Source organism: Ptychodera flava, chromosome 1 (genome assembly GCF_041260155.1).
Source record: "Ptychodera flava strain L36383 chromosome 1, AS_Pfla_20210202, whole genome shotgun sequence".
NCBI lineage: Eukaryota > Metazoa > Hemichordata > Enteropneusta > Ptychoderidae > Ptychodera > Ptychodera flava.
The window spans coordinates 31,810,192-31,822,785 of record NC_091928.1 but is presented as its reverse complement, the minus strand read 5'-3'; the positions used below and the strand labels follow the sequence as shown (position 1 = coordinate 31,822,785).

Here is a 12,594-nt window from a genome sequence, read left to right as displayed (position 1 = left end):
ATTTTCTTTCGTAAACAAAACAAAACAAAACGTGAATTACTGTGGAAACTTTGATACCATTGAAATATGAGGTACCAAAACCACATGTACTAAAAATTCCAATAGCTGCTATCTCTATTTGATGGCGATTAAAATCAAATTTTAAATTTACAGAATTCAATGAGAGGATGAAGTTACTAGAAGCTCATAAAGTTTCAAAATGAGTCAAAAAAGCAATAAGCAAGAATTGTATGAATCCTAAGTCTGCTTATTGGACCCCATGGTGTATTCTTACATGTAGTTCAAACTGAATGACTTAAACACACAAACCCTGATTAGCAAACTCTGCCGTGCTTATACTTTTCATAGTGGTGTGATAGTTAGCACAAGAGTAGAGTGATCTCCAAACCTAAGCAGTCCATCTCAGCAAGGCACAAAGTAGAAGAGTACATAAAAAGACGGATTTTGTAGAAGTGATTCATTCTCAATCTTTGTTAAAACAGAAATACACCAAACAGCTACTGGACTAGTAGAGTCTTTCTCTTTCATGTATTTCAATCGATATTATCTAGATATAATTTCACTGTGAGAAAACTTGAACGTGCCCCTTAGAATTAGTTACAACAACACAGCCAAATGGTTTGTCATTTGTGACACAGATACCTCTGGGATCATCCACCTTCTTGTCTCGGCTGTCAATACGACAGATAAATTTACCATCGGAATCATATTTCATCACTCTGTTATTACCATTGTCACACACATACACATTTCCATCGTTATCAAGTGCTATCCCTGTAGGGCTCCTCATCTGATTATTGCCGGACCCTTTACTTCCGAAGCTATACAGATATTGACCCTCAGCATCAAACACTTGAATGCGGTGATTACCGTAGTCTGACACAAACATTATACCTTTACCCATCAATAGCAATGCCTACAGGTTTACGCAGCTGCCCTTGGCCTTGTCCTTCACAACCGAAAGACTTACAATGATTGCCATCTTGATCAAAAATGTGTATAGAGTGTCCATCATGACCAACAACATAGACTCTGCTATCCAAGGGACTTATTGCAATTCCAAAACAATAACTTATCACTCCTTTTCCAAAACGTCTAAGTACTCTGCCATTCTCATCATGCACGATTACTTGACCACCAATGCCATCATTCGTAAAGATGGTACCATCCTCTGATACTGTCGACCAATCAGGAGAAACTGTTGTTTCAATATTGCTGAATGTCGTTGTAGACTGATATTGCCCGTTCAATGTGAGTGTCTGCAATCTCCTGCTCCCCCGATCGCACACCCGAATAGTGCCATCTCTTGTTACCATGACACCAAACGCATCTTTAAACTCTCCATCACCTGTCCCGTTCCTGCCAAATTTACAAATCAAACCCTTCTGGGGAATGACTCTGACTGTCACTGGTGATCTTGTGATTGGTTTCTTGGATACAGACACTGTGATTTCATGAGTCCCAACCACTGTGGCAACAGTTTTCAAACTCCACGTGCTGTCACCATTGTCTGCTGCTACGATGTTTTCTTGGCTTTCATCAGGCTTCGTCAGGACTGCGTCCACCTTTAACACACGCATCTTGCATCGCTTATGTCGTGTACCTGTTTCTAGGGTGATGTCAATTCTCATTAACCCTGGCATGCTCAGGAACATCAACCAATGTACAGAGTTCTGCAACGTCGTTACACAGCACACCAGAGACTTGGCTTGACAGAAGTCATCAGATGGTTTGAACTCCATGTAGTCAGTCTCAGTCTGATCAAGTTTTGTTTCCATTCTCAGTAATTCTTCCATTTGAGATGAAATTCCCTTCTTGGCTGACATCAACTGTGCAGCATTCCCATAATGCACCAGTTTCTCAGCATACTCCCTTGCATATGACATGTCACTCTCAACGCACTCCAATTCTTTCAACTGTGCGTTTAAGTTTACTTTCCTTCTGTCGTACTCGTCTTTCAATTCTCCGAGAAGCTTGTCGCCCTTTTCTCGGATGATACGAGTGACGTCATCGATTGTTTTCTGAATGTGTTGTTCCATGATCTCTTTCTCTGCTTGGTAACAGCTATCAAGTGATTCAGCCGTTTTCATGACAGTAGCCTTGCTTCGGTCGGCTTCATGTTCTTTTACTTTCACTTTTTCGATTGCTTGCTTTAAAACTTTGCAGTATTCCGTCGCCACCTCTGCCAAGTGACTGTAGCGATGCTAAGGTCTTGAGTGTTCGAAAGCTGTACACCTTACACAGATGACCCTGTCACAAGTATCCAGTGTTCTCCCTGAATAAGTAACAGGGGCGTGGCACCCTCTTGTAAATTCCGAGCGCCCCCTTGCCAGAAATGAAAAAGATTTATTTTTTTTTTGAAAAATAAAACAATAAAATGTACGGAAAAAAAGTTGACAGTGATTTACAAGCAAAATGCAAGCATGATCGTCGATCCTGCAGGCTGCAAACGTAATTCTCATCGATCTTGCAAATCTCGCGAGTTTGTGATGTCATCCGAGATCATAAGCCCATGCAGCCATGTGCAACTCATCGATGGCAGCCATGTTTGCATGGCTCCGGCCGTAACGTATCAATAGCCACGGTCCCTCCATAGGGACCGTGCATTAGGTAACCGACTTTATAGCTGAGTAAACATGCCAAGGAGCTTGAGCCGAACCAAGGACAGCAGAATACACTGAAGTTTTTATAGGAGGTTAGAATTTCGCTGGTGTATTCCTTCCCAAAGCCGGAGGATGAGAACACGTGAGTGCTATGGTGATAATTTTGACATCGATGAATAAATGTATGTCTGTCGCTATGTTTTCGTTTTCAAAAAATGTAATCTTCATTGAAATCACTGAACTGGAATAAAAGTTGTGGAACACCGTCTCAGATTTCTTTTCCTTTGAGTTTTTTATACGAAAAAAATCTGAAAAAAAACTCCCCAAGTGCCACCAAATAACACCATTTTAATCTCTGTTTTTCAAAAGCTCCAACGGCAGGAGGGGGACACCCCCTCCTGACCTCCCCCCGCGACCGCTTACGCGGTCGCTTGTGGTGCTTCGCACCACGTCTTCGCCCTCTTGTAAAAAAATCCTGGGGAGAACACTGCAAGTATCACAATAACATTCAACTGGACTCTCTGAGTGATCGGTACAGTAGACAGGAGGCTGCACGGAAGAGGGCTCACCGGACTTGGCAGTTTCGAACTCTTCCAGGGTCATCTGTTGATGTGACCTTGTAGCCCTAAATCGGGAGTGTGAAATGGCGCATATTCTACACATGTAAACTTCGCATACGATGCAGCGTTTGACAGATACTGCTTCCTGGCACCCATCGCAAGTGTTCGGCTCATGGAGCCCCCTTCACTCTTTTTAAACATTCTCACCAGTTCGTTGATGAATACATTACCACAGACACCTGCCACGCCAGTATCCGGAAGTTGGTGCGAGCGCCGACATATTGGACAGGTTATCGTCCCTCCTTCCTCTGCCACTGCCAGCTTATCAAGACATGGCTCACAGAAGCTGTGAAGACACGGCAGCAGTTTTGCATTGTTGTACCGCTCTGAGCAAATGATACATGACAAAAAATTGTCGTCAATTTCCTCTGAAAAAGTCGGTTCTTTTGCTGCCATTGCCTAGGTCGAAATAGTTTGTCACTGGTACAACACGTGGGTATATAATCATGAGTCGGTGCGGGATGCCACACAACGTAAAGTTGGCGTCATCCTCATCCTCATCCTCAGCCTCGGGTCACGCGAAAATGAGGATGAGGATGACGCTACAGCGTCAGCTTCACCGGCGTCAGATCCGATTATTCCCGAATGCATCTGATGGAACAATAAGTGTAAAAACGACTTTAAAAATGTGCTCCAAGTTTCATATCACTGTAAATGTTAATCAAAACACAGTGGGGTATGTATTTCATAATATTTAGTAACCTCTCCTCTTAATATCCGTTTCTCACGATGTAGTTATAACGCAATATTCTTAGCCTTAATTCCTTAAAGTTCAAAGGTTGTATGTTTAATACATTGACTTTTCGGGCCTCAAGTCATAGTTATACGAGTTAATTGTTTTATATGTCCTCTGAATAATTAGGGCTTTTATATTGCCTCTCATGTGGCGATTTTTACACATTTCGGACCACGTATACGTTTTTGCACCAATTTTTTGGAAAATCTTAACGCAAGAGTTGAGAGGATACCAACAAACACATCCGCGGATCCATGGACTGAAAATTACGAACATTTCCAAAGAACTAGTCTGTATGAGATATTCTAACGATAAAATATTACCTACGAACCAGTTTTACGATTCAAAAGAAAGTTGAGAAAGAATGGAGTTGTTATTTTCTTAAGTTTTGGGCGAATTTTATCATTTAACCGTCATCGGGTAGCGCAACTTCGGCAATCTTCGGATACGACGCTGAAGCTGACGCTGAGTAGCGTCATATTCAGCGTCAGCTAGAAAGGTCACCTGAGGCTGAGGATGAGGATGAGGATGACGCCAACTTTACGTTGGTCAGGATCATGCTGATGAGAGCTAAGGTACTAGGTACCAACGTAAAGTTGGCGTCATCCTCATCCTCATCCTCGGCCTCAGGTGACCTTTCTAGCTGACGCTGAATATGACGCTACTCAGCGTCAGCTTCAGCGTCGTATCCGAAGATTGCCGAAGTTGCGCTACACGATGACGGTTAAATGATAAAATTCGCCCAAAACTTAAGAAAATACAACTCCATTCTTTCTCAACTTTCTTTTAATCGTAAAACTGGTTCGCAGGTAATATTTTATTGTTAGAACATCTCATACAGACTAGTTTTTTGGAAATGTTCGTAATTTTCAGTCCATGGATCCGTGGATGTGTTTGTTGGTATCCTCTCAACTCTTGCGTTAAGATTTTCAAAAAATTGGTGCAAAAAAGTATACGTGGTCCGAAATGTGTAAAAATCGCCACCATGAGAGGCAATATGAAAGCCCTAATTATTCAGAGGACATATAAAACAATTAACTGTATAACTATGACTTGAGGCCTGGAAAGTCAACGTATTATCACAGCACAACTCAGATATACATTCATCATTGAATTGTAATATTATTATGATTAAGGGTAATAAAGATTATTATTATTATTATTATTATTATTGTATTAAACATACAACCTTTGAACTTTAAGGAAATTGAGGGCTAAGAATGTTGCGTTATAACTACATCGTGAGAAACGGATTTTAAGAGGAGAGGTTTAATAAATATTATGAAATACATACCCCACTGTGTTTTGATTAACATTTACAGTGATATGAAACTTGGAGCACATTTTTAAAGTCGTTTTTACACTTATTATTCCATCAGACGTATTCGGGAATAATCGGATCTGACGCCGGTGAAGCTGACACTGTAGCGTCATCCTCACATCCTCATTTTCGCGTGACCCCTGAGGCTGAGGATGAGGATGAGGATGACGCCAACTTTACGTTGGTAGCTAAGGTTTCCGTATGAGGTCAAAGGGCAGCTAAACACTTCTTTGATCACAAAACAGCGCAGCCAGCGGCAAGTTGGGACAGGGAATCAGAATAACAGGAAACACACGCATTATTAGCTGTTAGCCCTGACAAGAACGCGAAAATCCAGGAGAAGCATTAGTACAGTTGGTTAAGAGTGGTTTCTCTGCTGGTAGGAGAGCAATTCGTAATATGTACAGGCGAGAAAAATTTTGTCGTGGGTATGCTGGCATGTGGACCTGAAATTTTTTACATTTAAATTTGCAAGGTTTAAAATAGGCCTAAGGGGAGATTCCTGCGGTCGAAGAGGATGAAAATGTTGAAATTGAGTGGGCAATCCTCAACAAGTGGGAGGGGGCAGTCGCGAACAACTTCCATTTCCCCTCCAAATTTGATTTTTAATTTGATTTTTATAATTCATAATTTAGTAAATACAGAACTAAATGTGAAAATTAGAGAAACTGGTTCCTCTATGTGTCTTCGTTCGAATGGTGCGCGCGTTGTCTATAGTGATAATGGGGGTCCGACTCGCAGGCAGTGTTATTGAAAGACCATTCAAAACGTTAACGTTTGTGAAACATTGCAATATCGTACGTCTAGGTATTGCTGTTGATATCAATGTTTTACCGTAAATTGTTTGGCGCTAATACGTGAAAGACATTTTGTTGTTAATATCAACTCAAAACGGTCGAGGCAGTGCACGTGTGTTACAAAAATTTCTTGTGCAAATTTTTGTTTCATCTAGTTAGAGTCAGACAAAGCTGGTTGTGCAAAAGAATATTGTTCGTTTGTGATGTATTATTGGGCTGGCAATATTTAAGGAGTGTGATTCGACTGCTTTCTGAAGTATACCTATCATTAGGAAGGGGAAAGCGTGAGACAATGAGATGGCAGTGGGTTATTTTGTAATGGCTAAGGGGCAGTGTTCCCGCTAAGGCTTATTTGCGCGCCAATTGCGCAGTGTCTCCGACTGCTCTCGCAGTGAAATTTCATGTTTTGCGCAACTTTAGTCTCAGTCATTTCGATCGTAGTTTTGGAAACGATAACTCGGGGTGAAATGTGCGATCTCGGCGTAGATTTTACTTCTGCGTTTCGGTGTTAGCGCCCGTTGGTGGCGCAGTTGCCACCAACGTTCATTGTACGTTGTGACGTACCTCAGTAAATTAGCATATACATGAACGGACCCAGCTGTGAGACAATAATCCGACGTATCTCAACACAGTCCCGGAGGGACCGTGATCTCAAGTTGCGCACCCTCTTGAAACCTCAGAGGGAACACTGCTAAGGGGATAGGTGAATTCTATGGTAGGGTGATGGGAAGCATTTAATTTTGTTCAAAAAAACGTATATTTACAAATTAAAACAACCCTTGTTAAAATTACTCAAAATCGGTTGGTTAGCTGCAGGCCCTAGTAGTAAATTTTATTGGGGTTTGGATACAGTAAGAATTTTACACCCATTTTATTCATTTATCTAAATGGAGCGAAGGAAAATTTAACCATCCATGTAACTAAAGTGCGACCCTGACCTATATACGAACTCACGCGCAGCAGTGCATTGTCCTGAACTAAGCAGGGAAATTCCCTGCTGAGTCAGGTCCTGGACTTGCGCAATACGCTATGACTCACTCCCACTGAGCAAAACGGAACGACATTCTATTCTCTCTCTCATTTGTTAGATAGATTCTGACTGAGCCGTACCGGAGCCGGTCTGCTCTTACAAAGGCAACCCGTACCGGAACAGTTCCGAAGGTGCGGGTCTGTGAATTTTATCTGCTGGCTGCCCCTTTTCACTATGTTGGAGTCGTCGGAACGAGCGGAACCATAGGGATGTTGCGCAATACCCCTATCGGTACGTTTTCAGGCAGGAACTTTCCAGCAGGGAATTTCGCAATACCGCTTTCGCAATACCGTTCCAGTTGCTTAGTAACTTGTGATGTCATGTTCAATGTCTGTCATTCTACAGTTTTCAGAAAATCGTTCCGATAGGTTTCTGTGGAATTTTTTCTGAACGACTCTAGTTAACTTGTTCACCCGATAGATAAAATTTTAGTAATTTCCTCTGAACTTAAAATATGTCGGAAGACCATTACTTCAAACAAAATGAGACGTTTCAGATGAATGGTACTGATATCTAAAGTGTTCACTCTTTTATCTCTACGTACAAATGTAGTTCCTAAGTCGTTCTCTATTCTATTCCCACCAACAAAACATTCAATACTCATTTCCCCTCCCCGATCTTTATCAATACTTATAATAATATCACAAGTTGTTCTGTTATCTGTTTTCATAGCATAATATCCAACCAAATCGTCAAACTCGTCTCCCGTAGCTAACTTTACACATCTAATGAGAACTGTACCATGTTGAAGTATTTTCATATTATCAGTCATCTGTTGATTTACAGTCTGTAAAGTGAGAACAGCTGCCTCATCACCGACACTTTTAAGACCCAGTTTCTTTAAAGTTGTGTCCCAAAATAATCTAACTGGAACTCCGCTAGCTGTATACGAGCAATAATTCTCCCCCTCGTTTATCCACCTTCTTAGTGTATTATCTGCCTTCATTATTGTATTAAGAGGACTAATTTTAAGGTGAATCGGTATACCAAGAAGTGCAATGTATGGATTCGTAGGAGTAAGCCAACTACGAAAATCTAGCAACTTGTATTTGTTTACATTGCTATCAAAATAAATCACATTCGGAGTTCCTGGTGGTTCAGCAACACCTCCTGCAATTTCACTATCCAATATATCTAAGATGTTACGCGGCACATTATAAGGCATGAATTTCTGACTATCCCCATCCCATGTCAGAGCAAAAGGAGTAGAATCATTCGAAGCCTTTGTGGCGTCAATTACAGTTTCATCAATGTCTTTAAGTTCGGAAAATTCTACAGCATGCTCGTGGGATTGCACCGCGGCATTGGCTAAAACGAAATATTTTTCGCGGTCTTTATAACGAAGGACGTAATCCTTATTATGATTAGCAGCCATCTTAGTATTATTGTTAACTTTAACATCACTCAGATCTTCAAGCTCAAGATTTTGCATACGAATTGTACCTAGACCGAAGCCACTTGGATCAGACATAATTATGCTATATACAGTGAAAATTAAAATAATACCTTGTAATATACACAACCATGGCTTCAGCTATAGGAATGACAGTTCTCGGTGCTGTATTAAATGCAACGGCATTCACAGGAGGAAATATTATCGGACAAAAGCTTTCTGGGAATGGTGACGCTCTTATTGAAGAAAAGGTCCGACATGATAAAGCATTAGAAAAATTTGAACATGATCGCAACGTCTGGTCAGAAAAAAGATTACTCCAGGCTGACTGGGAAAGAGAAAATCAAGCAAAGGACGCACATGCCGCAGCTGAGTTAAGAGATACAGATGCAGAAATCCTTGAAGAAGCAGCGGCGCAAGCCAACTATGCATCAGGTCGTTCCGAAGGAGCAGTTCAATTCTCAGATTATTATCAACCCAGTCCTGAGCAAAAGAAATATGAAATGATTTATATTGCTGGAGGATTGGTCGTGGGATGGTTTATCTTCCGATAGGGTTACACCGGTAGGCTCCTTCGGGACTACAATAATTCAATACAAAAGCTAGTTGGCCAGTTATTGAAATCGATCATGTTTCCATCCTGATCCGTTATCCAGATACGAATTGAATTCATCCAATCTCCCCCTTTTCTCAATGGCATAGAAATTGCTCCGTTTTTAAAATCGTAAGTAACCTTTTCACTTATTTCTCTCGTATCCCGGATGGGAAGTATTTGTAAACAGTTCGATACTTTCCCCTGTATGTATCCTCCGGAGGCACCCGAACCAAATGAAACATAATTTCCAGTAACATCAACGACATCTGAATGAACTATGTATTTAGTGACTGTTAAGAAATCCACTTTCTTCGGACTCATAGTACTTTTTATAACTGGGTTGTTCTCAGGTTTATCTGAAAAGCCGACGACGTTGGCGAAGCTACTTTTTTTTTTGATTATTTTTTATATGGGTTGTTCTCAGGTTTATCTTGAAAAGCGACACGACGTTGGCGAAGCTACCTGTGGCATTGAATAGACTTTAATATCTTTAGCCAAAGTTAGATAAACATGGTTTGTCGGCAGATGTTTTTCAAAATTAATTTTTTGCTTCAACCGATTGCTTTGTTTAACGTATCGATATTGTAGTTACCTGGACGTATTGATTTAGTCTTCTTTGGTTGGTCACCTTCTTGATATTTTAGTACATTATTTGTCGATGTTATGTTATGCCATGAATTATATAGTCCACACTCTAGCAGTCTTATCTTCGTAAACTGTGTCGTGTCAAAACAAGGGTAAAAATTAACAGTAACAGGTTCACCTGTTTGGCTTTCAATCCAAATGATCATTGTTGTACGTCGTATGTATATATATATATTACTAAGTATAATTTTTGATGAATAATATTCCGAAGGTGCCCATTACAAAGTATAAGGTTCTGCAGGAATAATATTTTTCTGTTCAAGGAGATCTTTGGTCGCAACCGCGGCAGCAGTAGCACCGCCTAATTTTGCCAAGCGAGTTAAATTTGGTCGACTTGGATCGCAACCTCTATTTCAGAAATTTGCTGGAGATCATAAGATATCCCATCGCAAGTCCTGCGATTACAATTCCATCATACATTGTGTTTACAACTGTTTTAGTATCCATGATTGCTGACTAGTATATAAAATAAAAAAATAAAATAAAATATGGGGAGTTAATCCATCTCATACAATGTAGAGGAGCTGGGCCCCCCCTCCCCTCCCTCGGAACTGTTCTGGAGGGAGCCGCTACGGGCTCTGTTTTTTTCGCTTTCTGAAGCGGTTCATCTTTCCGAACGGGACAAATATGCCGAGCACGCCCCCAATATAGCCCTAATGCAGTCAATGAAACTCCCACAATTCCTAAAACAAGATAACATTTATTATACCATTTATTATCACACTGTTCTTTCATTGTAGGCGGTAGGTCTGCTTCAGTCGCTACCGCATCGCTCCCCCATTCCCCTCCATTGCTTTTAGTTTCTTCTCCCTGTTTTGCCTGTTCCATTCCGCTAGTCGCTTCCCTGAAGCAACTCTCCCTGGATGCTTCGGCGGTAACGTAACTTTCTCTATGTTGCGCTGTGTCGGAGGTGCCGGTGTTGGTGGTAGGATCGTCCCTGACGGAGTCGTTTCCGTTTCCGGTGTGGGCCCCGTTTCCGTTTGCTGAGTCGGAACCGTTTGCGAAGTTGAATCCATTTATTTCAGGTACTATATTAAACCCGATTTTTTTAAAATTTAAATGTTTACCCGTAATTAAACCGGTGGAAACTAGAGCAATCACGAGCCCCCACGTGTAGGCTATCCGCCCTGATAATCGTTTTATTTCACTGTTTAGGCGTTTCTTCTCCCTGTGTTGCCTGTTCCATTCCGCTAGTCGCTTCCCTGCAGCAACTCTCCCTAGATGCTTCGTCGGTAACGTAATTTTCTCTATGTTGCGCTGTGTCGGAGGTGGGAAGGTCGTCTTTCCGTTTCCGGTGTGGGCCCCGTTTCCGTTTGCTGAGTCGGAACCGTTGCGAAGTTGAATCCATTTATTTCAGGTACTATATTAAAACCGATTTTTTTAAAATTTAAATGTTTACCCGTAATTAAACCGGTGGAAATTAGAGCAATCAGGGGCCCCCATGTGTAGGCTATCCGTCCTGATAATCGTTTTATTTCACTGTTTAGAATAAAATCCTTTTTAAGATCAGTGGCATAGTTATCTCGGTCATCGATTGGAACTACCTGACTTATTGCGCGGGCTCCTAGATCTATGAAACTTTGAGTGATGATCCTGAGAACTGTATTTCGCTTCATAGACTTTAAAGGCTCGTGTTATGAATTCATCTTTCCACGTTTCCACTTCTCTAACTGTAATCTCCTTACCAAAAAATAACTTGCTTTGACCACTTGCGATGGCACAGAGTATTTTTTCACGTTTCGTCTCTATTATGGATCGAGCGTCCGACGCTGCGGTTGGCCCTTCGGAATGCGCTGTCGTATTTGCCGCTGCCGATGACTTTATTAAATTCTCCATTGTTTGCAGTATGTTATCTATTCTTAGTAAAAAATAAAAATTCGTTTAAACCTGAATCCGAAATAAAGTATTAACATAGTCTGGAATGTTAGTACCCCTAACGTTCCGACAGGGATTCCGGGAAAATTCTCCTCCATTAAAATCTATCTGTATATAGAAACACGAATAATGAGTACAGACTTATTCCCAGTTGCTTTTCAATTGAATAAGACGAGCGTACCGACAGTACAGCATGCTGATATTCCTTCCAAACCGAATGGGGGAGTAAAACCTATTCTCATGGACTTAGAAATATATGTAACGCCGACAGAAAAATTTACTTTTCATCCACGGGATGTGTTCAAAGATAAGTAATCACTCATCGATCAGCGAAAGAAAGTAATGTCTGGCTGGGCGGACCAAACATGAAATACTGGGACCAGCAATCTGAATTTCGCTGTATGGTGCAGCACTACTGGTTGCGGTATATCATTCGCCCATCTCGTCGATAAGAAATTTCCTCCGCAAATACGATCATTCTGCCGTTTCCATGTATACTTTACAATACGTAGATCCTTCACGAAATGGGCGTTGCACTTCCAGACGATACCCCCACCTTCAAAGCGGGCGACAATCCGTACAATCTCGTCCAATATGAACTTCTATGTACAGAATTTGGAAATATAAGCCCAACGAAGTCCGACTTTCGTTATCGAAAAGGCCAAAACTCAGGTCTTGGTTATGGTTATGAATATTACACTAATCGTGGTCCCGTTAGACAGCCAAAAGCGATATACAACGGTCATGACTTTTTCCTCTCCGCCGACGGAGGCGTTTTCTATACACATACAATTTTTGGAAAGAAAAAACATGTACTGTCCGACAAAGAACGACCGCACTATTATTTCTTCCGAAATGATGGATCGGAGGGACAATACAATAGTTTCATTCCTCTGAAGGGAGACTCGGGACTAACAAAGGCCGGTCTCGCTCGCCTCAACGAAAGTCTTGAAGCCTATGTATATTGCATACTTGGCGC

The 12,594-nt window shown here is 41.3% G+C and overlaps 1 protein-coding gene across 1 annotated transcript; it reads right to left on the bottom strand.

The window, feature by feature from the left end:
* Nucleotides 1–896: 896 nt before the first annotated feature.
* Nucleotides 897–2,090, bottom strand: LOC139144048 (tripartite motif-containing protein 2-like). Its single transcript, XM_070714697.1, has one exon. It carries the CDS (start codon nucleotides 2,088–2,090, stop codon nucleotides 897–899), a length of 1,194 nt encoding a protein of 397 aa, XP_070570798.1.
* Nucleotides 2,091–12,594: the final 10,504 nt, after the last annotated feature.

What these genes read in the sequence shown, in the direction of transcription:
- LOC139144048 (XM_070714697.1), bottom strand. Translation starts at nt 2,090, where the DNA reads ATGAAAACGGCTGAATCACTTGATAGCTGTTACCAAGCAGAGAAAGAG.